This window comes from Pinus tabuliformis, chromosome X, assembly GCF_031772625.1.
Source record: "Pinus tabuliformis cultivar Carrire ecotype Pingquan chromosome X, CPIR1, whole genome shotgun sequence".
Classification (NCBI taxonomy): Eukaryota; Viridiplantae; Streptophyta; class Pinopsida; order Pinales; family Pinaceae; genus Pinus; species Pinus tabuliformis.
Window position 1 is genome coordinate 583077079 of NC_142308.1, and position 26876 is coordinate 583103954.

General features: G+C 35.8%; 1 protein-coding gene and 4 pseudogenes across 1 annotated transcript; 3 read left to right on the forward strand and 2 right to left on the reverse strand.

Moving 5' to 3' along the window:
• Window positions 1-5755: 5755 nt before the first annotated feature.
• On the reverse strand, window positions 5756-6607 carry LOC149141346 (pectinesterase 2-like). Its single transcript, XM_089451218.1, has one exon. The coding sequence runs from the start codon at window positions 6605-6607 to the stop codon at window positions 5756-5758; it is 852 nt and encodes a 283-aa protein (XP_089307344.1).
• Window positions 6608-7474: 867 nt separating this feature from the next.
• Window positions 7475-7865, forward strand: LOC149141347 (cytochrome c-type biogenesis protein CcmE homolog, mitochondrial pseudogene; annotated as a pseudogene).
• A 4982-nt stretch (window positions 7866-12847) lies between these two features.
• On the reverse strand, window positions 12848-13699 carry LOC149141348 (pectinesterase 2-like; annotated as a pseudogene).
• Window positions 13700-14331: 632 nt separating this feature from the next.
• LOC149141349 (cytochrome c-type biogenesis protein CcmE homolog, mitochondrial pseudogene) lies at window positions 14332-14927 on the forward strand (annotated as a pseudogene).
• A 6981-nt stretch (window positions 14928-21908) lies between these two features.
• LOC149141350 (cytochrome c-type biogenesis protein CcmE homolog, mitochondrial pseudogene) lies at window positions 21909-23093 on the forward strand (annotated as a pseudogene).
• Window positions 23094-26876: the final 3783 nt, after the last annotated feature.

Consider the following 26876-nt stretch of genomic DNA (forward strand, 5'->3'; position numbering starts at 1 on the left):
ATTATCCCCTCATACACTAATCCAAACTAAACTAAGATTCATTCATAAGCATAAGAAATGAAATACTTGAAACATAAAAGCAAAAGAATGAATTTTAATTATCATGCAAATCAAATGGAGAGAGAGCATAACTTAGACCCTTGGTTATCCCCTCATATGATACTCGAAACATAAAAGAAAAAGAATGAATTTCAATTATCATGCAAATCAAATGGAGAGAGAGCCTAACTTAGACCCTTGGTTATCCCCTCATATGCTGATAAGATTTAAAACTCATTCATAAATCACAAACAAATCCTCAAACATCTAGGCAATTAAATGAAATAAGATCTATTATGAAATAAAATGTTTCTTTCATCCTTTTAGAGTGAGCTCAATTCTCTTAAGAAAAAAGTGACAAATTATTCCATTTACTACACTAAGACAACTTATATCTAAAACTATATAATGGAAATTTATGTAAAATGAATCTTTATTCTATTCCATCATAAGTTGGATACATGCTCCAAGAGTCCTCTCGTTGGAATGGAGGAGGTACTCCTATTTATACAATGGGATGAGATAAATAATGATGATCCACTAATCTCTCTTTAGTTCCATACATTTCTCAACAATCTAGACACATAACCCCCTTTTGTCCTTGATCTTCTCCATGAGATCATGATCTTCTCCATGAGGTTTATCTTCTCAAATTCGAATTTGATCCTTCAAGGCCACATAAAGGTGTCTTGGAAGCTTCCTTGGAACCTACACGTGTCACAAAAACAACCCACTTTCCATATATAAAGTAAAATATATTATTTTCTAATATTTAATCAAGAATTTCTCTCAAAAATGCTTAAAAATAAACAATATTTGGAAAATATAAATGAGACCCATTAATGGTGAATAGTAGGGAAAATGGAGTGACAAGGTGGTGAATAGTGAGTGATATAATGGAAGCATAGGTTAAAATGTATGATAATGAGTGATATTTGTATGACATTTTTGGAGCCCAACATACTCCCCAACTGAAGCTCTTGCATGTCCTCATGCAAGCTACTACAATGACTTATTTGATTTGATTCTTAAATGAGCTTCCTTTTACAAGATGTTTGGTTCTTGTGTAACAAACATCTTTCAATCATGGACTTCCTTTTAACTTTGCACATCTTTGGATAAATTTTATTTGTTTGCAAAGCATTTACATATTTTAATGATTGGTTCTTGTGTTACAATCATTATTTACTTTGTTGAGATCTCTTTTTAATGATTGGTTCTTGTGTTGACAATCATTATTTACATTGTTGAGATCAATCATATGCTCATCATTTTGTAGTATTTTTTATTGTGGGAAGACTATGTGGTTTAAGATGTAATATGAATGAGGAAAAAAAATGAAGTGTGAAATTCCCCCCTCCCCAACTGATGGTTTTTGGCAATTTTTAATGAGAAAGGAAATAGTGAAATAGTGGAATATTTTCCAAATATCATCATTTTAGCATCTAAAAAGAATTTCAAGATTAAAGGTTAGAAAACATCATACCTTACTTACCTAAGGAAGTGGATGAATCATCCATGTTCAGCTGCCACAATTCTGATCTGAAGATTCTTCTTCAAGTTGTGGATGAAAGATGGATCTGTATTGTCATATCGGCTGCTGGATCCTCTGCTACTAGATGATGAATCTGAGGAGTCTGCTGAACATGGCTGAAAGTCGTATCTGCTGCTGGATCCTCCGCTGCTAGATGATGAATCTGATGAGTCTGCTGAATATGGCTGAAAATCTATAAGGCTTGGAAGGTATACAAAAAATATATAAGTTACATGGCAATGACGCCAAAATGTTGGGCAATTTAATTGCTTAAATTGCTTTCATTAAATTATCAACCAGGGAAACTCATAAGCTTGTGATGGTGCCAGCAAAATATATGCAGGAGTAGGCAACTAATTCTACGTCTAACTAAATTATTTACGATTCAATATAATATGCAACGGAGGAGGCTCCTAATTAAGGAGGTCCTGGTTGTCCTTCCCTACAGTATCATAGAGAAATCATTGATTACATAAAACCAGAAACTTGAAATAAAGACAAGAGAATGAAATTTAATTATTGTTCAGATTCAAATAGAGAGAAAGACTAACTTAGTCCCTTGATTGTCCCCTCATACACTAATCCAAACTAAACTAAGATTCATTCATAAGCATAAGAAATGAAATACTTGAAACATAAAAGCAAAAGAATGAATTTCAATTATCATGCAAATCAAATGGAGAGAGAAACTAACTTAGACCCTTGGTTATCCCCTCATATGCTGATAAGATTTAAAACTCATTCATCAATCACAAACAAATCCTCAAACATCTAAGCAATTAAATGAAATAAGATCTATTATGAAATAAAATGTTTCTTTCATCCTTTTAGAGTGAGCTCAATTCTCTTAAGCACAAAGTGACAAATTATTCCATTTACTACACTAAGACAACTTATATCTAAAACTATATAATGGAAATTTATGTAAAATGAAGCTTTATTATATTCCATCATAAGTTGGATACATGCTCCAAGAGTCCTCTCCTTGGAATGGAGGAGGTACTCCTATTTATACAATGGGATGAGATAACAAACTCATAATGATGATCCACTAATCTCTCTTTAGTTCCATACATTTCTCAACCATCTAGACACATAACCCCCTTTTGTCCTTGATCTTCTCCATGAGGTTTATCTTCTCAAATTCGAATTTGATCCTTCAAGGCCAACATACTCCCCAACTGAAGCTCTTGCATGTCCTCATGCAAGCTACTACAATGACTTATTTGATTTGATTCTTAAATGAGCTTCCTTTTACAAGATGTTTGGTTCTTGTGTAATAAACATCTTTCAATCATGGACTTCCTTTTAACTTTGCACATCTTTGGATAACTTTTATTTGTTTGCAAAGCATTTACATATTTTAATGATTGGTTCTTGTGTTACAAATCTCTTTTTAATGATTGTCTCTTGTGTTGACAATCATTATTTACATTTTTGAGATCAATCATTTGCTCATCATTTTGTAGTAGTTTTTATTGTGGGAAGACTATGTGGGTTAAGATGTAATATGAATGAGGAAAAAAAATGAAGTGTGAAATTCCCCCCTCCCCAACTGATGGTTTTTGGCAATTTTTAATGAGAAAGGAAATAGTGAAACAGTGGAATATTTTACAAATATCATCATTTTAGCATCTAAAAAGAATTTCAAGATTAAAGGTTAGAAAACATCATACCTTACTTACCTAAGGCAGTGGATGAATCATGCATGTTCAGCTGCCACAATTCTGATCTGAAGCTTCTTCTTCAAGTTGTGGATGAAAGATGGATCTGTATTGTCGTATCGACTGCTGGATCCTCTGCTACTAGATGATGAATCTGAGGAGTCTGCTGAACATGGCTGAAAGTCATATCTGCTGTTGGATCCTCCGCTGCTGGATGATGAATCTGATGAGTCTGCCGAATATGGTTGAAAATCTATAAGGCTTGGAAGGTATACAAAATATATATAAGTTACATTTCCCCCCCAGCCTTATTTATTGAATTGTCCTTAATTCATGACAAACTGAAAAACAATGAAAGGAAATTGGCTTCATCTGCTACAAAATATGGGTCTTTAAGTCTTCAACGCTCGATGGCACAAATCTTACTATGTGATTAAATGTGTCGATGTCGAACATAGCAAGAAGTTATTGACTTAGTGGCCGTTAATGAATGCCCCTAGCCAACACAAGAGCTCCCACCATTGATTCCAATGGGAGTCAGGATGCCTAACACATCTTTGTAGGTACGAATAAATTTGTCGTGGTCGAGTCACCTACAAGATCCAATGAACAAGGGATATTAATGTACTCCCATTGTTCATTGGCAAGAATACTTGCCATTAAGGCATGCAAGCCTCTAGGTGTTTTTTACAATGATACTTAGACTCTAGGACTTTGACTCAAGCAGGGTTTTATTGGCGGAAATGAAGGGGAATGGTAATGACAAGGAAAATGGTAATAAACTTGTAAGGAATGGATGTAAGGAAATGCATGGTGTATGAATAAGAACTCTTGCTGTGAAAAATGGATATGGAAAGGTCATGCTTTATGGTTTGACAATTGGTGGAATTCAAAATCTTTTGCAAAAAGGGAGTTGCAAAGGAGTGGTTGTAGAGTTGGATTTGTCTTTAGAATTTTTCATGAATTTAGTCTTTGGAAGACCAATTGTCGTCACAATGTAATCTCCTTATGATCACTTGATTATCCTGTAACCTGTAAAAAACTTGGTACAAAGAAAACATAAGTGTGCTCATGAAGAAATGGCCAGTTTCTTCATGATTCTTACGCAAAAATTTCATACCAAAAAAAACAAATTAAGGACAGACAAAGTGTTAAAATTGACTTAATCATGATATTAATATCAATCCATTTTTTAAAATAACCATGAAAAGTAAAACTCCCTGTTTTTTTTCAGCTAACTTTTGTGCATGGCGAAAAGTTTGGCATTATAGATTTGTTGTGTCCTGCAGATTAGTACGTTATAAAAGCATACAACAATATCAAATTGCCAATGCTAAGCAAGTTAATCAGCATTAATATAATCCACCAAATGATCTTTTAAATTATTCTTCCAAATGTTCCATTATTTATTTTAAAACCTGCGTGAATTTTGTGAAAAGTGTGTTTGTTTGTTTGTTTTTTTTTTTAAATTTTTTTTTTTTTTTTTTAATTTTTTTGCTTTCATCCATTTCTTGTAATTCTCATGATTCTCTCAATTTTCATGCCCCCAAAGTTTTGTTTTATGCCAAAACAATCACAAAATACTTAACATAATTTTTTATTATTATTATTATTTATTATTTTTTAACAATCATAACATGACTATGATAACCTAATGTATTAAGACAAGCATACAACATAATAACAAAATACATTACCAACATAACAAAAAATTATAACTATATTAATTAATGCAATTATAAAAGATATTAATATATTAATACAATTTTTATAACAAACATTAATTAATAGTTAAATAGCATAAGTAACAAATATATACAACAAATTATAATTAAAAAGATAACATATTAAAACTATTATAACAACATATTAATATATTAATACAATTAATATATTAACATATTAATACAAATAACATAACAAACATAACATATTATAACATATTATAATTAGATTAATATATCAATATATTAATATAATTATAATAAAAAACATTAACTCATAGTATAACCAAATCAAATCAAAATAAATAAAAACAAAATAAACCTACAAATACAAAACAAACCAAAAGAAATGCAAAACAAAACGGGATTGCAGGCATATGAAGATTTTGGATGGATTGAGCATTTGCCCCATCTCAGCAAATGAAATGGAAACCGCAGGTACAATTGTTGACAACGTTTTTGGAGTGGATTGAGCAACCGAAGTCCTTGCAAGATCCTTCGCCATTTCAGTGCAAAATGGCAACATTCTTCGATAGCTACTGATGTTTGAGGCTTCCAATAACTTCAACTGCGAACTTGGAGAAAGTGTAACATGCCTGCTGCACTGTTCGTTGAGGATGCCCCGCCGCTTGGGTCGTCTTTACACTTATTAGCTGCCCACTGATTTGTCTCCAAATCCAGAAAAGGAGGTCTGCTCAAGGGAAGGGTTAATTCAGTCAGTCACGGTGAAGAAGATGGCTCGAATAATCCCAATCACATTGGCTTCTGCGATCTTATTAGTGGCGTCTTTTCAATCAGAGGTCAATGCCGCCATTCAGATCTTCAATGACGATCTTCAGATATTGTATGCAAGTGATCATGTGAAGACATTTGATGATGGCTAAATCTGGGAGTTGATGCTTGATAAGAAGTCGGGTTCTGGTTTTCAGAAAAAACAGAGCTACAGATTTGGATTCTTCACCATGAAGCTCAAGCTTGTTGCAGGAGATTCTGCAGGAGTTGTGACTACTTATTATATGGCCTCCAAATATGAACATGACATTCGTCTTCCTCTTCCGCAATTCCACATTCTCTGCATAAACTCCTGCTTTTATATAAATTACGTATCTCGTATTGCTCTTCTCCAGAGCTGCATTAACGGCCTGTGTAATGGTTCCATAATTTCCACTCCCGTCCTTGGCAACCATGGAGATCGGTTTCACCGCGGATCTAGAAGTTTCCAGAAGCCTTCGGTCTCCGGTCGACATCCAAGATGGAAAATTGTCGGAGTCCATGGGCAGCATGAAATGGGCGTCAGATTGATACGATAGCAAACGGAAATTGTGATTCGGAACAGTCCGTCGCCGCTTGTCCAGTCTTGAAGCCTCGGCCGAAATATTCTTGACCATAGCCAGAGAATGGCTGATCAGATGCGAGATATTCCTCAGCTCGACCACCAAGTTCTGCTTGAGATTTCCATTGGCACACGAAAGACTATCAAGGCACGTGTACTGATTTGTGATGGCGACGCTCAGATATGTCTCGAGATCACTGGTACATCGTGGAATTGACATGAACGTCGCTTTATGCAAATAGAAGAGCGTGTCGTACAATTGATCCAACGTTTCTTCGAATAACTCGAAACAATCTTGCAATGTCCGAGTCATTGCCTCTTTGTCTAAGGCTAGTAGCAGGTTCTCTTGTGTCTTCCTCAGAGCGGATGAGCCATGCGGAATGAAAGAATGCACCCTCAGGAACTCACGGAGGGAAAATGAGAACGAAAGCCGAAAATTGAGGCAAAGACATCATGCAAGAGAAAACATCGGTGCAAAGGGAAGTGAGCTAATGTCAAAATACATTCAGAATGTATTTAAATCAAGTTTTTCGGAATCAACTCATTGAAGCCCTCCAAGAAAGCATTGATCTAAGGACGTATTGCTGTTGTGAGTTGATGCTCTGCAACAACATCAACATATTCATGTTTATTTTTCTCAGTCATTCGGATATTGCGACCACCAGGAATCAGTTCATGGTCAGTAACCTCTTCCCTCTCATATAGTATTAGTTTCTCTTCATCCGCATCCATGCTAAACGTAAGATCAGGCATATCCCTTATGTCATTCTCAAGCATCCACTTCAAATTCTTATTGTAATTTGGATCAATAGCTTCGATGTCATGATAAGTAACTTTGAGTCCAAGAATGTGTTTGTAAAATGAACGTGTAAAGTGAACATCCAAAAGCTGACCATCAAACAAAGCCTTTGCAACCACTCTCCCAATAAACTTGAAGTATGAAAGATGATCTATTTGGTAGATAGAATTGGGGTTCGGCTGGAACGTTGCTTCATTACCCATAGTTGTAAATAGCAAAGCACCCTTATCAAAGATTACCCTTGACAACGATTGGTACCATTCCCTTGTAAGCCCGCCAGCATTAATGCCTTCCTCCCCTTCAGGAGCGATCCGTCCAAGAACAAATTCCGCCTCGGTGGCCTCGTTCTAGAAGGGAGCGTGGTGCAGCCAGCCTCGATTACAGAGATGGAGTTCGTTGTCACGAATCTGGTCACCGACGTTCTGGTACGCCACAAGGGGCCAGTGCCCGATCTCTTCAGAGAAGGCCACTCCGTTGTCGTCGAGGGCTTTCTCCGCCCCATTTCTACTTCTTCATCGTCGGAAAACAGCAGCACTGAATCCTTCTGTCCCCTGTCGGCCGGTCATGTTGCGTCGGAAAAGGCGAGAAGCAACAACTGCTATTTTTCTGCCATCGATGTCCTTGCAAAGCACGACGAGAAATACATGCCCAAAGAAGTTGCTGCTGCCATTGAGAAAAACCGGGCTGCAATTGAAGCCGCTCATGCCAAGCCTCAGCCTCAGCTTCAGAATTCACAGCTCCAAGAGTCTGAGCAAGTTCATTCTTGACCTATTTTTTATGTAATAAATCGCCTCCTTTTAGTGCATGGGATAATTCAAATTAGATTCCCTTTGATGAATAGATGCGGTGTATCGCTCTGGTTTCCATCTTATAAAAACAAAAGAATGAAAGTCAATAATTTTTTTTTTTTTTAATAATAATAATAACATATTTATATATATATATTATTACATGGGAATTTTTTTATTTTTTATTTTTTATTTTATTTATTATTATTTAAAAAAATTAAAATTTAAAAAGATTAAGTTTTATCTTAAAAAAATAAAATTTAAGATGATTTTTCACGCATTCACAAAATTCATTATTGTCCCATTGCAGATTAGTTCTCAAGCAAGAGTAATTTTATTTGGAATAAATCAATAGATTTTCTGATCTTCCCGATCGCACGAAGCGCAGGAAGAGAGCATACTAATCGTTTGATTTGTTTTTATTTATGCAGGGGGGGGGGGGTTTAAAAACTGAATTTAAAACTAGCTAAATACTAAAACACCAGAAAACTCAAACTTGAACTCCTTTGTGAAGATCCTGCTGTCACCAGGTTTCACAAGTTAGTTTTTCTAAAGAAAAATACTAGTACTGAATTAAATTCCTAATGCGTAATCCCTTAACACCATCCCCGGCAACGGCGCCAAAATGTTGGGCAATTTAATTGCTTAAATTGCTTTCATTAAATAATCAACCAGGGAAACTCGTAAGCTTGTGATGGTGCCAACAAAATATATGCAGGAGTAGGCAACTATTTCTATGTCTAACTAAGTTATTTACGATTCAATATAATATGCAAGGGAAGAGGCTCCTAATTAAGGAGGTCTTGGTTGTCCTTCCCTACAGTATCATAGAGAAATCATTGATTACATAAAACCAGAAACTTGAAATAAAGACAAGAGAATGAACTTTAATTATTGTTCAGATTCAAATAGAGAGAAAGACTAACTTAGTCCCTTGATTGTCCCCTCATATACTAATCCAAACTAAACTAAGATTCATTCATAAGCATAAGAAATGAAATACTTGAAACATAAAAGCAAAAGAATGAATTTCAATTATCATGCAAATCAAATGGAGAGAGAGCCTAACTTAGACCCTTGGTTATCCCCTCATATGATACTTGAAACATAAAAGCAAAAGAATGAATTTCAATTATCATGCAAATCAAATGGAGAGAGAGCCTAACTTAGACCCTTGGTTATCCCCTCATATGCTGATAAGATTTAAAACTCATTCATCAATCACAAACAAATCCTCAAACATCTAAGCAATTAAATGAAATAAGATCTATTATGAAATAAAATGTTTCTTTCATCCTTTTAGAGTGAGCTCAATTCTCTTAAGAACAAAGTGAAAAATTATTCCATTTACTACACTAAGACAACTTATATCTAAAACTATATAATGGAAATTTATGTAAAATGAAGCTTTATTCTATTCCATCATAAGTTGGATACATGCTCCAAGAGTCCTCTCCTTGGAATGGAGGAGGTACTCCTATTTATACAATGGGATGAGATAACAAACTCATAATGATGATCCACTAATCTCTCTTTAGTTCCATACATTTCTCAACCATCTAGACACATAACCCCCTTTTGTCCTTGATCTTCTCCATGAGATCATGATCTTCTCCATGAGGTTTATCTTCTCAAATTCGAATTTGATCCTTCAAGGCCACATAAAGGTGTCTTGGAAGCTTCCTTGGAACCTACGCATGTCACAAAAACAACCCACTTTCCATATATAAAGTAAAATATATTATTTTCTAATATTTAATCAAGAATTTCTCTCAAAATGCTTAAAAATAAACAATATTTGGAAAATATAAATGAGACCCATTAATGGTGAATAGTAGGGAAAATGAAGTGACAAGGTGGTGAATAGTGAGTGATATAATGGAAGCATAGGTGAAAAATGTATGATAATGAGTGATATTTGTATGAAATTTTTGGAGCCCAACATACTCCCCAACTGAAGCTCTTGCATGTCCTCATGCAAGCTACTACAATGACTTATTTGATTTGATTCTTAAATGAGCTTCCTTTTACAAAATGTTTGGTTCTTGTGTAACAAACATCTTTCAATCATGGACTTCCTTTTAACTTTGCACATCTTTGGATAACTTTTATTTGTTTGCAAAGCATTTACATATTTTAATGATTGGTTCTTGTGTTACAATCATTATTTACTTTGTTGAGATCTCTTTTTAATGATTGGTTCTTGTGTTGACAATCATTATTTACATTGTTGAGATCAATCATCTTCTCATCATTTTGTAGTAGTTTTTCTTGTGGGAAGACTATGTGGGTTAAGATGTAATATGAATGAGGAAAAAAAATGAAGTGTGAAATTCCCCCCTCCCCAACTGATGGTTTTTGGAAATTTTTAATGAGAAAGGAAATAGTGAAACAGTGGAATATTTTCCAAATATCATCATTTTAGCATCTAAAAAGAATTTCAAGATTAAAGGTTAGAAAACATCATACCTTAATTACCTAAGGAAGTGGATGAATCATGCATGTTCAACTTCCACAATTCTGATCTGAAGCTTGTTCTTCAAGTTGTGGATGAAAGATGGATCTGTATTGTCGTATCGGCTGCTGGATCCTCTGCTACTAGATGACGAATTTGAGGAGTCTGCTGAACATGGCTGAAATTCGTATCTGCTGCTGGATCCTCCGCTGCTGGATGATGAATCTGATGAGTCTGCTGAATATGGCTGAAAATCTATAAGGATTGGAAGGTATACAAAATATATATAAGTTACATTCCCCCTCCCCCCCCAACATTATTTATTGACTTGTCCTCAAGTGATGACAAATTGAAAAACAATTAAAGGAAATTGGCTTCATCTGCTACAAAATATGGGTCTTCAAGTCTTCAACGCTCGATGGCACAAATCTTACTATGTGATTAAATGTGTCGATGTCGAACATAGCAAGAAGTTATTGACTTAGTGGCCGTTAATGAATGCCCCTAGCCAACACAAGAGCTCCCACCTTTGATTCCAATGGGAGTCAGGATGCCTAACACATCTTTGTAGGTACAAATAAATTTTTCGTGGTCGAGTCACCTACAAGATCCAACGAACAAGGGATATTAATGTACTCCCATTGTTCATTGGCAAGAGTACTTGCCATTAAGGCATGCAAGCCTCTAGGTGTTTTTTACAATGATACTTAGACTCTAGGACTTTGACTCAAGCAGGGTTTTATTGGCAGAAATGAAGGGGAATGGTAATAAAATTGTAAGGAATGGATGTAAGGAAATGCATGGTGTATGAATAGGAACTCTTGCTGTGAAAAATGGATATGGAAAGGTCATGCTTTATGGTTTGACAATTGGTGGAATTCAAAATCTTTTGCAAAAAGGGAGTTGCAAAGGAGTGGTTGTAGAGTTGGATTTGTCTTTAGATTTTTTCATGAATTTAGTCTTTGGACGACGAATTGTCGTCACAATGTAATCTCCTTATGATCACTTGATTATCCTGTAACCTATAAAAAACATGGTACAAAGAAAACATAAGTGTGCTCATGAAGAAATGGCCAGTTTCTTCATGATTCTTACGCAAAAATTTCATACCAAAAAAAACAAATTAAGGACAAACAAAGTGTTAAAATTGACTTAATCATGATATTAATATCAATCCATTTTTTAAAATAACCATGAAAAGTAATACTCCCTGTTTTTGTCAGCTAACTTTTGTGCATGGCGAAAAGTTTGGCATTATAGATTTGTTGTGTCCTGCAGATTAGTACGTTATAAAAGCATACAACAATATCAAATTGCCAATGCTAAGCAAGTTAATCAGCATTAATATAATCCACCAAATCTTCTTTTAAATTATTCTTCCAAATGTTCCATTATTTATTTTCAAACCTGCGTGAATTTTGTGAAAAGTGTGTTTGTTTGTTTGTTTTTTTTTTAATTTTTTTGCTTTCATCCAGTTCTTGTAATTCTCATGATTCTCTCAATTTTCATGCCCCCAAAGTTTTGTTTTATGCCAAAAACAATCACAAAATACTTAACATAATTTTTTTTATTATTATTTATTATTATTTTTTAACAATCATAACATGACTATGATAACCTAATGTATTAAGACAAGCATACAACATAATAACAAAATACATTACCAACATAACAAAAAATTATAACTATATTAATTAATGCAATTATAAAAGATATTAATATATTAATATAATTAATATAATTAATATATTAATATATTAATACAATTTTTATAACAAACATTAATTAATAGTTAAATAGCATAACTAACTAATATATACAACAAATTATAATTAAAAAGATAACATATTAAAACTATTATAACAACATATTAATATATTAATACAATTAATATATTAACATATTAATACAAATAACATAACAAACATAACCTATTATAACATATTATAATTAGATTAATATATTAATATAATTATAATAACAAACATTAACTCATAGTATAACCAAATCAAAACAAAATAAATAAAAACAAAATAAACCTACAAATACAAAACAAACCAAAAGAATTGCAAAACAAAACGGGATTGCAGGCATATGAAGATTTTGGATGGATTGAGCATTTGCCCCATCTCAGCAAATGAAACGGAAACCGCAGGTACAATTGTTGACAACGTTTTTGGAGTGGATTGAGCAACCGAAGTCCTTGCAAGATCCTTCACCATTTCAGTGCAAAATGGCAACATTCTTCGATAGCTACTGATGTTTGAGGCTTCCAATAACTTCAACTGCGAACTTGGAGAAAGTGTAACATGCCTGCTGCACTGTTCGTTGAGGATGCCCCGCCGCTTGGGTCGTCTTTACACTTATTAGCTGCCCACTGATTTGTCTCCAAATCCAGAAAATGAGGTCTTCTCGAGGGAAGGGTTAATTCAGTCAGTCACGGTGAAGAAGATGGCTCGAATAATCCCAATCGCATTGGCTTCTGCGATCTTATTAGTGGCGTCTTTTCAATCAGAGGTCAATGCTGCCATTCAGATCTTCAATGACGATTTTCAGATATTGTATGCAAGTGATCATGTGAAGACATCTGATGATGGCTAAATCTGGGAGTTGATGCTTGATAAGAAGTCGGGTTCTGGTTTTCAGACAAAACACAGCTACAGATTTGGATTCTTTACCATGAAGCTCAAGCTTGTTGCAGGAGATTCTGCAGGAGTTATGACTACTTATTATATGGCCTCCAAAGATGAACATGACATTCGTCTTCTTCTTCCGCAATTCCACATTCTCTGCATAAACTCTTGCTTTTATATAAATTACGTATCTCATATTGCTCTTCTTCGGAGCCACATTAACGACCTCTGTAACGGTTCCGTAATTTCCACTCCCGTCCTTGGCAACCATGGAGTTCGGTTTCACCGCGGCTCTAGAAGTTTCCAAAAGCCTTTGGTCTCCAGCCGACATCCAAGACGAAAAATTGTCGGAGTCCATGGGCAGCATGAAATGGGTGTCAGATTGATACGATAGCAAACGGTGATTGTGATTCGGAACAGTCCGTCGCCGCTTGGCCAATCTTGAAGCCTCGGCCGAAATATTCTTGACCATAGCGAGAGAATGGCTAAGCAAATGCGAGATATTCCTCAGCTCGACCACCAAGTTCTACTTGAGATTTCCATTGGCACGTGAAATACTATCAAGACACGTGTACTGATTCGTGATGGCGGCGCTCAGATATGTCTCGAGATCACTGGTACGCCGTGGAATTGACATGAACGTCGCTTTCTGAAAATAGAAGAGCGTGCCGTACAATTGATCCAGCGTTTCGTCGAATAACTCGAAACAATCTTGCAATGTCCAAGTCATTGCCTCTTTGTCTAAGGCTAGTAGCAGGTTCTCTTTTGTCTTCCTCAGAGCGGATGAGCCATGCGGAATGAAAGAATGCACCCTTAGGAACTCACGGAGGGAAAATGAGAACGAAAGCCGAAAATCGAGGCAAAGACATCATGCAAGAGAAAACATCAGTGTAAAGGGAAGTGAGCTAATGTCAAAATACATTCAGAATGTATTTAAATCAAGTTTTTCGGAATCAACTCATTGAAGCCCTCCAAGAAAGCATTGATCTGAGGACGTATTGCTATTGTGAGTCGATGCTCTGCAACAACATCAAAATATTCATGTTTATTTTTCTCAGTCACTCGGATATTGCGACCACCAGGAATCAGTTCATGGTCAGTAACCTCTTCCCTCTCATACAGTATCGGTTTCTCTTCATCCGCATCCATGCTAAACGTAAGATCAGGCATATCCCTTATGTCATTCTCAAGCATCCACTTCAAATTCTTATAGTAATCTCGATCAATAGCTTCGATGTCATGATAAGTAACTTTGAGTCCAAGAATGTGTTTGTAAAATGAACGTGTAAAGTGAACATCCAAAAGCTGACCATCAAACAAAGCCTTTGCAACCACTCTCCCAATAAACTTGAAGTATGAAAGATGCTCTGTTTGGTAGACAGAATTGGGGTTCGGCTGGAAAATAGCAAAGCACCCTTATCAAAGATTACCCTTGACAACGATTGGTACCATTCCCTTGTAAGCCCGCCAGCATCAATGCCTTCCTCCCCTTCAGGAGCGATCCATCCAAGAACAAATTCCGCCTCGGTGGCCTCGTTCTAGAAGGGAGCGTGGTGCAGCCAGCCTCGACTACGGAGATGGAGTTCGTTGTCACGAATCTGGTCACCGACGTTCTGGTACGCCACAAGGGGCCAGTGCCCGATCTCTTCAGAGAAGGCCACTCCGTTGTCGTCGAAGGCTTTCTCCACCCCATTTCAACTTCTTCATCGTCGGAAAACAGCGGCACTGAATCCTTCCGTCCCCTGTCGGCCGGTCATGTTGCGTCGGAAAAGGTGAGAAGCAACAACTGCTATTTTTCTGCCATCGATGTCCTTGCAAAGCACGACGAGAAATACATGCCCAAAGAAGTTGCTGCTGCCATTGAGAAAAACCGAGCTGCAACTGAAGCCGCTCATGCCAAGCCTCAGCCTCAGCTTAAGAATTCACAGCTCCAAGAGTCTGAGCAAGTTCATTCTTGACCTATTTTTTATATAATAAATCACCTCCTTTTAGTGCACGGGATAATTCAAATGAGCTTCCCTTTGATGAATAGATGCGGTGTATCGCTCCGGTTTCCATCTTATAAAAACAAAAGAATGAAAGTCAATATTTTTTTTTTTTTTTTTTTTTTTTTTTTTTTTAATAATAATAATAACATATATATGATATCTATATATATATATATATATATATTATTACATGGGAATTTTTTTATTTTTTATTATTTAAAAATACTAAAATATAAAAAGATTAAGTTTTATCTTAAAAAAATAAAATTTAAGATGATTTTTCACGCATTCACAAAATTCTTTATTGTCGCATTGCAGATTAGTTCTCAAGCAAGAGTATTTTTATTTGGAATAAATCAATAGATTTTCTGATCTTCCCGATCACACGAAGTGCAGGAAGAGAGCATACTAATCGTTTGATTTGTTTTTATTTATGCAGGGGGGGTTTTTAAAAAACTGAATTTAAAACTAGCTAAATACTAAAACATCAGAAAACTCAAACTTGAACTCCTTTGTGAAGATCCTGCTGTCACCAGGTTTCACAAGTTAGTTTTTCTAAAGAAAAATACTAGTACTGAATTAAATTCCTAATGCGTAATCCCTTAGCACCATCCCCGGCAACGGCGCCAAAATGTTGGGCAATTTAATTGCTTAAATTGCTTTCATTAAATAATCAACCAGGGAAACTCGTAAGCTTGTGATGGTGCCGACAAAATATATGCAGGAGTAGGCAACTAATTCTATGTCTAACTAAATTATTTACGATTCAATATAATATGCAAGGGAAGAGGCTCCTAATTAAGGAGGTCCTGGTTGTCCTTCCCTACAGTATCATAGAGAAATCATTGATTACATAAAACCAGAAACTTGAAATAAAGACAAGAGAATGAACTTTAATTATTGTTCAGATTCAAATAGAGAGAAAGACTAACTTAGTCCCTTGATTGTCCCCTCATACACTAATCCAAACTAAACTAAGATTCATTCATAAGCATAAGAAATGAAATACTTGAAACATAAAAGCAAAAGAATGAATTTCAATTATCATGCAAATCAAATGGAGAGAAAGCCTAACTTAGACCCTTGGTTATCCCCTCATATGATACTTGAAACATAAAAGCAAAAGAATGAATTTCAATTATCATGCAAATCAAATGGAGAGAGAGCCTAACTTAGACCCTTGGTTATCCCCTCATATGCTGATAAGATTTAAAACTCATTCATCAATCACAAACAAATCCTCAAACATCTAAGCAATTAAATGAAATAAGATCTATTATGAAATAAAATGTTTCTTTCATCCTTTTAGAGTGAGCTCAATTCTTTTAAGAACAAAGTGACAAATTATTCCATTTACTACACTAAGAAAACTTATATCTAAAACTATATAATGGAAATTTATGTAAAATGAAGCTTTATTCTATTCCATCATAAGTTGGATACATGCTCCAAGAGTCCTCTCCTTGGAATGGAGGAGGTACTCCTATTTATACAATGGGATGAGATAACAAACTCATAATGATGATCCTTCCATACATTTCTCAACCATCTAGACACATAACCCCCTTTTGTCCTTGATCTTCTTCATGAGATCATGATCTTCTCCATGAGGTTTATCTTCTCAAATTCGAATTTGATCCTTCAAGGCCACATAAAGGTGTCTTGGAAGCTTCCTTGGAACCTACACATGTCACAAAAACAACCCACTTTCCATATATAAAGTAAAATATATTATTTTCTAATATTTAATCAAGAATTTCTCTCAAAAATGCTTAAAAATAAACAATATTTGGAAAATATAAATGAGACCCATTAATGGTGAATAGTAGGGAAAATGGAGTGACAAGGTGGTGAATAGTGAGTGATATAATGGAAGCATAGGTGAAAAATGTATGATAATGAGTGATATTTGTATGACATTTTTGGAGCCCAACATACTCCCCAACTGAAGCTCTTGCATGTCCTCATGCAAGCTACTGCAATGACTTATTTGATTTGATTCTTAAATGAGCTTCCTTTTACAAGATGTTTGGTTCTTGTGTAACAAACATCTTTCAATCATGGACTTCCTTTTAACTTTGCACATCTTTGGATAACTTTTATTTGTTTGCAAAGCATTTACATATTTTAATGATTGGTTCTTGTGTTACAATAATTATTTACTTTGTTGAGATCTCTTTTTAATGATTGGTTCTTGTGTTGACAATCATTATTTACATTGTTGAGATCAATCATATGCTCATCATTTTGTAGTAGTTTTTATTGTGGGAAGACTATGCGGGTTAAGATGTAATATGAATGAGGAAAAAAAATGAAGTGTGAAATTCCCCCCTCCCCAACTGATGGTTTTTGGCAATTTTTAATGAGAAAGGAAATAGTGAAACAGTGGAATATTTTCCAAATATCATCATTTTAGCATCTAAAAAGAATTTCAAGATTAAAGGTTAGAAAACATCATACCTTACTTACCTAAGGAAGTGGATGAATCATGCATGTTCAGCTGCCACAATTCTGATCTGAAGCTTCTTCTTCAAGTTGTGGATGAAAGATGGATCTGTATTGTCGTATCGGCTGCTGGATCCTCTGCTACTATATGATGAATCTGAGGAGTCTGCTGAACATGGCTGAAATTCGTATCTGCTACTGGATCCTTCGCTGCTGGATGATGAATTTGATGAGTCTGCCGAATATGGCTGAAAATCTATAAGGCTTGGAAGGTATACACAATATATATAAGTTACATTTCCCCCTCAGCCTTATTTATTGACTTGTCCTCAAGTGATGACAAACTGAAAAACAATGAAAGGAAATTGGCTTCATCTGCTACAAAATATGGGTCTTCAAGTCTTCAACGCTCGATGGCACAAATCTTACTATGTGATTAAATGTGTCGATGTCGAACATAGCAAGAAGTTATTGACTTAGTGGCCGTTAATGAATGCCCCTAGCCAACACAAGAGCTCCCACCATTGATTCCAATGGGAGTCAGGATGCCTAACATATCTTTGTAGGTATGAATAAATTTGTCGTGGTCAAGTCACCTACAAGATCCAACGAACAAGGGATATTAATGTACTCCCATTGTTCATTGGCAAGATTACTTTCCATTAAGGCATGCAAGCCTCTAGGTGTTTTTTACAATGATACTTAGACTCTAGGACTTTGACTCAAGCAGGGTTTTATTTGCGGAAATGAAGGGGAATGGTAATGACAAGGAAAATGGTAATAAACTTATAAGGAATGGATGTAAGGAAATGCATGGTGTATGAATAGGAACTCTTGCCGTGAAAAATGGATATGGAAAGGTCATGCTTTATGGTTTGACAATTGGTGGAATTCAAAATCTTTTGCAAAAAGGGAGTTGCAAAGGAGTGGTTGTAGAGTTGGATTTTTCTTTAGAATTTTTCATGAATTTAGTCTTTGGAAGACCAATTGTCGTCACAATGTAATCTCCTTATGATCACTTGATTATCATGTAACCTGTAAAAAACTTGGTACAAAGAAAACATAAGTGTGCTCATGAAGAAATGGCCAGTTTCTTCATGATTCTTACGCAAAAATTTCATACCAAATAAAAAAAATTAAGGACAGCCAAAGTGTTAAAATTGACTTAATCATGATATTAATATCAATCTATTTTTTAAAATAACCATGAAAAGTAATACTCCCTGTTTTTGTCAGCTAACTTTTGTGCATGGCGAAAAGTTTGGCATTATAGATTTGTTGTGTCCTGCAGATTAGTACGTTATAAAAGCATACAACAATATCAAATTGCCAACGCTAAGCAAGTTAATCAGCATTAATATAATCCACCAAATGTTCTTTTAAATTATTCTTCCAAATGTTCCATTATTTATTTTCAAACCTGCGTGGATTTTGTGAAAAGTGTGTTTGTTTGTTTTTTTTGTTTTTTTAATTTTTTTGCTTTCATCCAGTTCTTGTAATTCTCATGATTCTCTCAATTTTCATGCCCCCAAAGTTTTGTTTTATGCCAAAAACAATCACAAAATACTTAACATAATTTTTATTTTTTATTTTTTAACAATCATAACATGACTATGATAACCTAATGTATTAAGACAAGCATACAACATAATAACAAAATACATTACCAACATAACAAAAAATTATAACTATATTAATTAATGCAATTATAAAAGATATTAATATATTAATATATTAATATAATTAATACAATTAATATATTAATACAATTTTTATAACAAACATTAATTAATAGTTAAATAGCATAACTAACAAATATATACAACAAATTATAATTAAAAAGATAACATATTTTTTTTTTCTCTGTAAATACTAAGTCTATTAAAAAAGTAAAAATATGTACAATGAGGTCAGAGCCTCAGAGGAGGCCGAAGCCATTCCCCATCCAAAAACTCAGGCTTTATCCTTTCAGCCGGATTTACAATGCAGACTTTGGAAATTTGATTACAGTTCTTGACATACTGACAAAAATTGCCCGGATTACATTTATCAAGCCCATCAGTGACTTCAAAAAACACAGTAGCGTCTGGCATATCTGACTTTAAAACAAAATTGAAATCAGTGGTAACTGACATAACTACCTGAAACATGAGACTGAAACAGACCAAGAGAATAGCTGCCAAATCAAGGACACCGGAACACAGGCACAAAAAGAACAAAGCAGGTGCACCCAGTGGAGATTATTCCGCCTGGCTTGGAGATGCTTGCATCTCCTCCTTCGCCGGGCTTGGAGAGGCGACCCACGTGACATACCCATCTTCGTCCAGAAGCGGCGCTCCCCCAGAATCCGTGACCAAATGTAAACGGCCAGAAGGTCTTTGAGAATGGTCGCGAACATTGTCATCCTCCATAGCTGGGTCATGCTGCTGAGGCATTTCCTGTGCAGGGGCGTCCTCATTCATGCGATCAACATGAAACACCCGCCCAGTCATGTCCCCAAGAAGAATGCTGTCATCCTGCGAATTTGAGGATGCAGGAGGGGTCGGGCTGACTTGGTTCCTTTCCTCCTCTGAGACAAAAACTGTGAAATTCACAGTCACCATCGGCCTGTTGAGCCGGCTTTGGAAGACAAATCTAGAGGAATGATAAGAGTTGTTCGGGATTATCTCCTCAAATTGGGGAAACTTGCTGGGGAGCCGAATGGGAAGGGCTAGCCCTGATTCCAGACCGACCCCCCCGACGCGGAATACCTCGACTGCGAGGCATTGAAGCAGAAACCAACGACTTGAGAGGGCAATTGAGGCAGAGGAAACCAGAAATGGCAGGCGTGCTGCTGAGGAAATAACAGAGCCGAGCGATTAAGTCCACAGGAAAGATGAGACAAGGAAACTGAAGCAGCTTAGCTTCATATAGAACTAAAAAGATAACATATTAAAACTATTATAACAACATATTAATATATTAATACAATTAATATATTAACATATTAATACAAATAACATAAGAAACATAACATATTATAACATATTATAATTAGATTAATATATTAATATATTAATATAATTATAATAACAAACATTAACTCATAGTATAACCAAATCAAAACAAAATAAACCTACAAATACAAAACAAACCAAAAGAAATGAAAAACAAAACGGGATTGCAGGCATATGAAGATTTTGGATGGATTGAGCATTTGCCCCATCTCAGCAAATGAAACGGAAACCGTAGGTACAATTGTTGACAACGTTTTTGGAGTGGATTGAGCAACCGAAGTCCTTGCAAGATCCTTCACCATTTCAGTGCAAAATGGTAACATTCTTCAATAGCTACTGATGTTTGAGGCTTCCAATAACTTCAACTGCGAACTTGGAGAAAGTGTAACATGCCTGCTGCACTGTTCGTTGAGGATGCCCCGCCGCTTGGGTCGTCTTTACACTTATTAGCTGCCCATTGATTTGTCTCCAAATCCAGAAAAGGAGGTCTGCTCGAGGGAAGGGTTAATTCAGTCAGTCACGGTGAAGAAGATGGCTCGAATAATCCCAATCGCATTGGCTTCTGCGATCTTATTAGTGGCATCTTTTCAATCAGAGGTCAATGCCTCCATTCAGATCTTCAATGACGATTTTCAGATATTGTATGCAAGTGATCATGTGAAGACATCTGATGATGGCTAAATCTAGGAGTTGATGCTTGATAAGAAGTCGGGTTCTGGTTTTCAGACAAAACACAGCTACAGATTTGGATTCTTCACCATGAAGCTCAAGCTTGTTGCAGGAGATTCTGCTGGAGTTGTGACTACTTATTATATGGCCTCCAAAGATGAACATGACATTCGTCTTCTTCTTCCGCAATTCCACATTCTCTGCATAAACTCCTGCTTTTATATAAATTACGTATCTCATATTGCTCTTCTTCGGAGCCACATTAACAGCCTCTATAATGGTTCCGTAATTTCCACTCCCGTCCTTGGCAACTATGGAGATCGGTTTCACCGTGGATCTAGAAGTTTCCAAAAGCCTTCGGTCTCCGGCCGACATCCAAGACGGAAAATTGTCGGAGTCCATGGGCGGCATGAAATGGGCGTTATATTGATAGGATAGCAAACGAAGATTGTGATTCAGAACAGTCCGTCGCCGCTTGGCCAGTCTTGAAGCCTCGGCCAAAATATTCTTGACCATAGCCAGAGAATGGCTGATCAGATGCGAGATATTCCTCAGCTCGACCACCAAGTTCTGCTTGAGATTTCCATTGGCACGCGAAAGACTATCAAGACATGTGTACTGATTCGTGATGGCGGCGCTCAGATATGTCTCGAGATCACTGGTACGCCATGGAATTGACATGAACGTCGCTTTCTGCAAATAGAAGAGCGTGCCATACAATTGATCCAACGTTTCGTCGAATAACTCGAAACAATCTTGCAATGTCCGAGTCATTGCCTCGTTGTCTAAGGCTAGTAGCAGGTTCTCTTGTGTCTTCCTTAGAGCAGATGAGCCATGCGGAATGAAAGAATGCACCCTCAGGAACTCACGGAGGGAAAATGAGAACGAAAGCCGAAAATTGAGGCAAAACATCATGCAAGAGAAAACATCGGTGCAAAGGGAAGTGAGCTAATGTCAAAATACATTTAGAATGTATTTAAATCAAGTTTTTCGGAATCAACTCATTGAAGCCCTCCAAGAAAGCAATGATCTGAGGATGTATTGCTGTTGTGAGTCGATGCTCTGCAACAACATCAACATATTCATGTTTATTTTTCTCAGTCACTCAGATATTGCGACCACCAGGAATCAGTTCATGGTCAGTAACCTCTTCCCTCTCATACAATATTAGTTTCTCTTCATCCGCATCCATGCTAAACGTAAGATCAGGCATATCCCTTATGTCATTCTCAAACATCCACTTCAAATTCTTATAGTAATCTCGATCAATAGCTTCGATGTCATGATAAGTAACTTTGAGTCCAAGAATGTGTTTGTAAAATGAACGTGTAAAGTGAACATCCAAAAGCTGACCATCAAACAAAGCCTTTGCAACCACTCTCCCAATAAACTTGAAGTATGAAAGATGCTCTATTTGGTAGACAGAATTGGGGTTCGGCTGGAACGTTGCTTCATTACCCATAGTTGTAAATAGCAAAGCACCCTTATCAAAGATTACCCTTGACAACGATTGGTACCATTCCCTTGTAAGCCCGCCAGCATCAATGCCTTCCTCCCCTTCAGGAGCGATCCATCCAAGAACAAATTCCGCCTCGGTGGCCTCGTTCTAGAAGGGAGCATGGTGCAGCCAGCCTCGACTACGGAGATGGAGTTCGTTGTCACGAATCTGGTCACCGACGTTCTGGTACGCCACAAGGGGCCAGTGCCCGATCTCTTCAGAGAAGGCCACTCCGTTGTCGTCGAGGGCTTTCTCCGCCCCATTTCTACTTCTTCATCGTCAGAAAATAGCGGCACTGAATCCTTCTGTCCCCTGTCGGCCGGTCATGTTGCGTCGGAAAAGGCGAGAAGCAACAACTGCTATTTTTCTGCCATCGATGTCCTTGCAAAGCACGACGAGAAATACATGCCCAAATAAGTTGCTGCTGCCATTGAGAAAAACCGGGCTGCAATTGAAACCGCTCATGCCAAGCCTCAGCCTCAGCTTCAAAATTCACAGCTCCAAGAGTCCGAGCAAGTTCATTCTTGACCTATTTTTTATATAATAAATCTCCTCCTTTTAGTGCACAGGATAATTCAAATGAGCTTCCCTTTGATGAATAGATGCGGTGTATCGCTCTGGTTTCCATCTTATGAAAACAAAAGAATGAAAGTCAATAATTTTTTTTTAATATATAATAATATATATATATATATATATATATATATATATATATATATATATATTATTACATGGGAATTTTTTTATTTTTTATTATTTAAAAAAACTAAAATTTAAAAAGATTAAGTTTTATCTTAAAAAAAAAATTTAAGATGATTTTTCACTCATTCAAAAATTTCTTTATTGTCGCATTGCAGATTAGTTCTCAAGCAAGAGTATTTTTATTTGGAATAAATCAATAGATTTTTTGATCTTCCCGATCGCATGAAGCGCAGGAAGAGAGCATACTAATCGTTTGATTTGTTTTTATTTATGCAGGGGGGGTTTTTAAAAAACTGAATTTAAAACTAGCTAAATACTAAAACATCAGAAAACTCAAACTTGAACTCCTTTGTGAAGATCCTGCTGTCACCAGGTTTCACAAGTTAGTTTTTCTAAAGAAAAATACTAGTACTGAATTAAATTCCCAATGCCTAATCCCTTAGCACCATCCCTGGCCACGACGCCAAAATGTTGGGCAATTTAATTGCTTAAATTGCTTTCATTAAATAATCAACCAGGGAAACTCGTAAGCTTGTGATGGTGCCAACAAAATATATGCAGGAGTAGGCAACTAATTCTATGTCTAACTAAATTATTTACGATTCAATATAATATGCAAGGGAAGAGGCTCCTAATTAAGGAGGTCCTGGTTGTCCTTCCCTACAGTATCATAGAGAAATCATTGATTACATAAAACCAGAATTTGAAATAAAGACAAGAGAATTAACTTTAATTATTGTTTAGATTCAAATAGAGAGAAAGACTAACTTAGTCCCTTGATTGTCCCCTCATACACTAATCCAAACTAAACTAAGATTCATTCATAAGCATAAGAAATGAAATACTTGAAACATAAAAGCAAAAGAATGAATTTCAATTATCATGCAAATCAAATGGAGAGAGAGCCCAACTTAGACCCTTGGTTATCCCCTCATATGATACTTGAAACATAAAAGCAAAATAATGAATTTCAATTATCATGCAAATCAAATGGAGAGAGAGCCTAACTTAGACCCTTGGTTATCCCCTCATATGCTGATAAGATTTAAAACTCATTCATCAATCACAAACAAATCCTCAAACATCTAAGCAATTAAATGAAATAAGATCTATTATGAAATAAAATGTTTCTTTCATCCTTTTAGAGTGAGCTCAATTCTCTTAAGAACAAAGTGAAAAATTATTCCATTTACTACACTAAGAAAACTTATATCTAAAACTATATAATGGAAATTTATGTAAAATGAAGCTTTATTCTATTCCATCATAAGTTGGATACATGCTCCAAGAGTCCTCTCCTTGGAATGGAGGAGGTACTCCTATTTATACAATGAGATGAGATAACAAACTCATAATGATGATCCACTAATCTCTCTTTAGTTCCATACATTTCTCAACCATCTAGACACATAACCCCCTTTTGTCCTTGATATTCTCCATGAGATCATGATCTTCTCCATGAGGTTTATCTTCTCAAATTCGAATTTGATCCTTCAAGGCCACATAAAGGTGTCTTGGAAGCTTCCTTGGAACCTACACATGTCACAAAAATAACCCACTTTCCATATATAAAGTAAAATATATTATTTTCTAATATTTAATCAAGAATTTCTCTCAAAAATGCTTAAAAATAAACAATATTTGGAAAATATAAATGAGACCCATTAATGGTGAATAGTAGGGAAAATGGAGTGACAAGGTGGTGAATAGTGAGTGATATAATGGAAGCATAGGTGAAAAATGTATGATAATGAGTGATATTTTTATGACATTTTTGGAGCCCAACATACTCCCCAACTGAAGCTCTTGCATGTCCTCATGCAAGCTACTACAATGACTTATTTGATTTGATTCTTAAATGAGCTTCCTTTTACAAGATGTTTGGTTCTTGTGTAACAAACATCTTTCAATCATGGACTTCCTTTTAACTTTGCACATCTTTGGATAACTTTTATTCGTTTGCAAAGCATTTACATATTTTAATGATTGGTTCTTGTGTTACAATCATTATTTACTTTGTTGAGATCTCATTTTAATGATTGGTTCTTGTGTTGAAAATCATTATTTACATTGTTGAGATCAATCATATGCTCATCATTTTGTAGTAGTTTTTATTGTGGGAAGACTATGTGGGTTAAGATGTAATATGAATGAGGCAAAAAAATGAAGTGTGAAATTCCCCCCTCCCCAACTGATGGTTTTTGGCAATTTTTAATGAGAAAGGAAATAGTGAAATAGTGGAATATTTTCCAAATATCATCATTTTAGCATCTAAAAAGAATTTCAAGATTAAAGGTTAGAAAACATCATACCTTACTTACCTAAGGAAGTGGATGAATCATGCATGTTCAGCTGCCACAATTCTGATCTGAAGCTTCTTCTTCAAGTTGTGGATGAAAGATGGATCTGTATTGTTGTATCGGCTGCTGGATCCTCTGCTACTAGATGATGAATCTGAGGAGTCTGCTGAACATGGCTGAAAGTCGTATCTGCTGCTGGATCCTTCGCTGCTGGATGATGAATCTGATGAGTCTGCTGAATATGGCTAAAAATCTATAAGGCTTGGAAGGTATACAAAATATATATAAGTTACATTTCCCCCCCAGCCTTATTTATTGACTTGTCCTCAAGTGATGACAAACTGAAAAACAATGAAAGGAAATTGGCTTCATCTGCTACAAAATATGGGTCTTCAAGTCTTCAACGCTCGATGGCACAAATCTTACTATGTGATTAAATGTGTCGATGTCGAACATAGTAAGAAGTCATTGACTTAGTGGATGTTAATGAATGCCCCTAGCCAACACAAGAGCTCCCACCATTGATTCCAATGGGAGTCAGGATGCCTAACACATCTTTGTAGGTACGAATAAATTTGTTGTGGTCGAGTCACCTACAAGATCCAACGAACAAGGGATATTAATGTACTCCCATTGTTCATTGGCAAGAGTACTTGCCATTAAGGCATGCAAGCCTCTAGGTGTTTTTTACAATGATACTTAGACTCTAGGACTTTGACTCAAGCAGGGTTTTATTGGCGGAAATGAAGGGGAATGGTAATGACAAGGAAAATGGTAATAAACTTGTAAGGAATGGATGTAAGGAAATGCATGGTGTATGAATAGGAACTCTTGCTGTGAAAAATGGATATGGAAAGGTCATGCTTTATGGTTTGACAATTGGTGGAATTCAAAATCTTTTGCAAAAAGGGAGTTGCAAAGGAGTGGTTGTAGAGTTGGATTTGTCTTTAGAATTTTTCATGAATTTAGTCTTTGGAAGACCAATTGTCGTCACAATGTAATCTCCTTATGATCACTTGATTATCCTATAACCTGTAAAAAACTTGGTACAAAGAAAACATAAGTGTGCTCATGAAGAAATGACCAGTTTCTTCATTACGCAAAATTTTATACGAAATAAAACAAATTAAGGATAGACGAAGTGTTAAAATTGACTTAATCATGATATTAATATCAATCCATTTTTTAAAATAACCATGAAAAGTAATACTCCCTGTTTTTTTCAGCTAACTTTTGTGCATGGCGAAAAGTTTGGCATTATAGATTTGTTGTGTCCTGCAGATTAGTACGTTATAAAAGCATACAACAA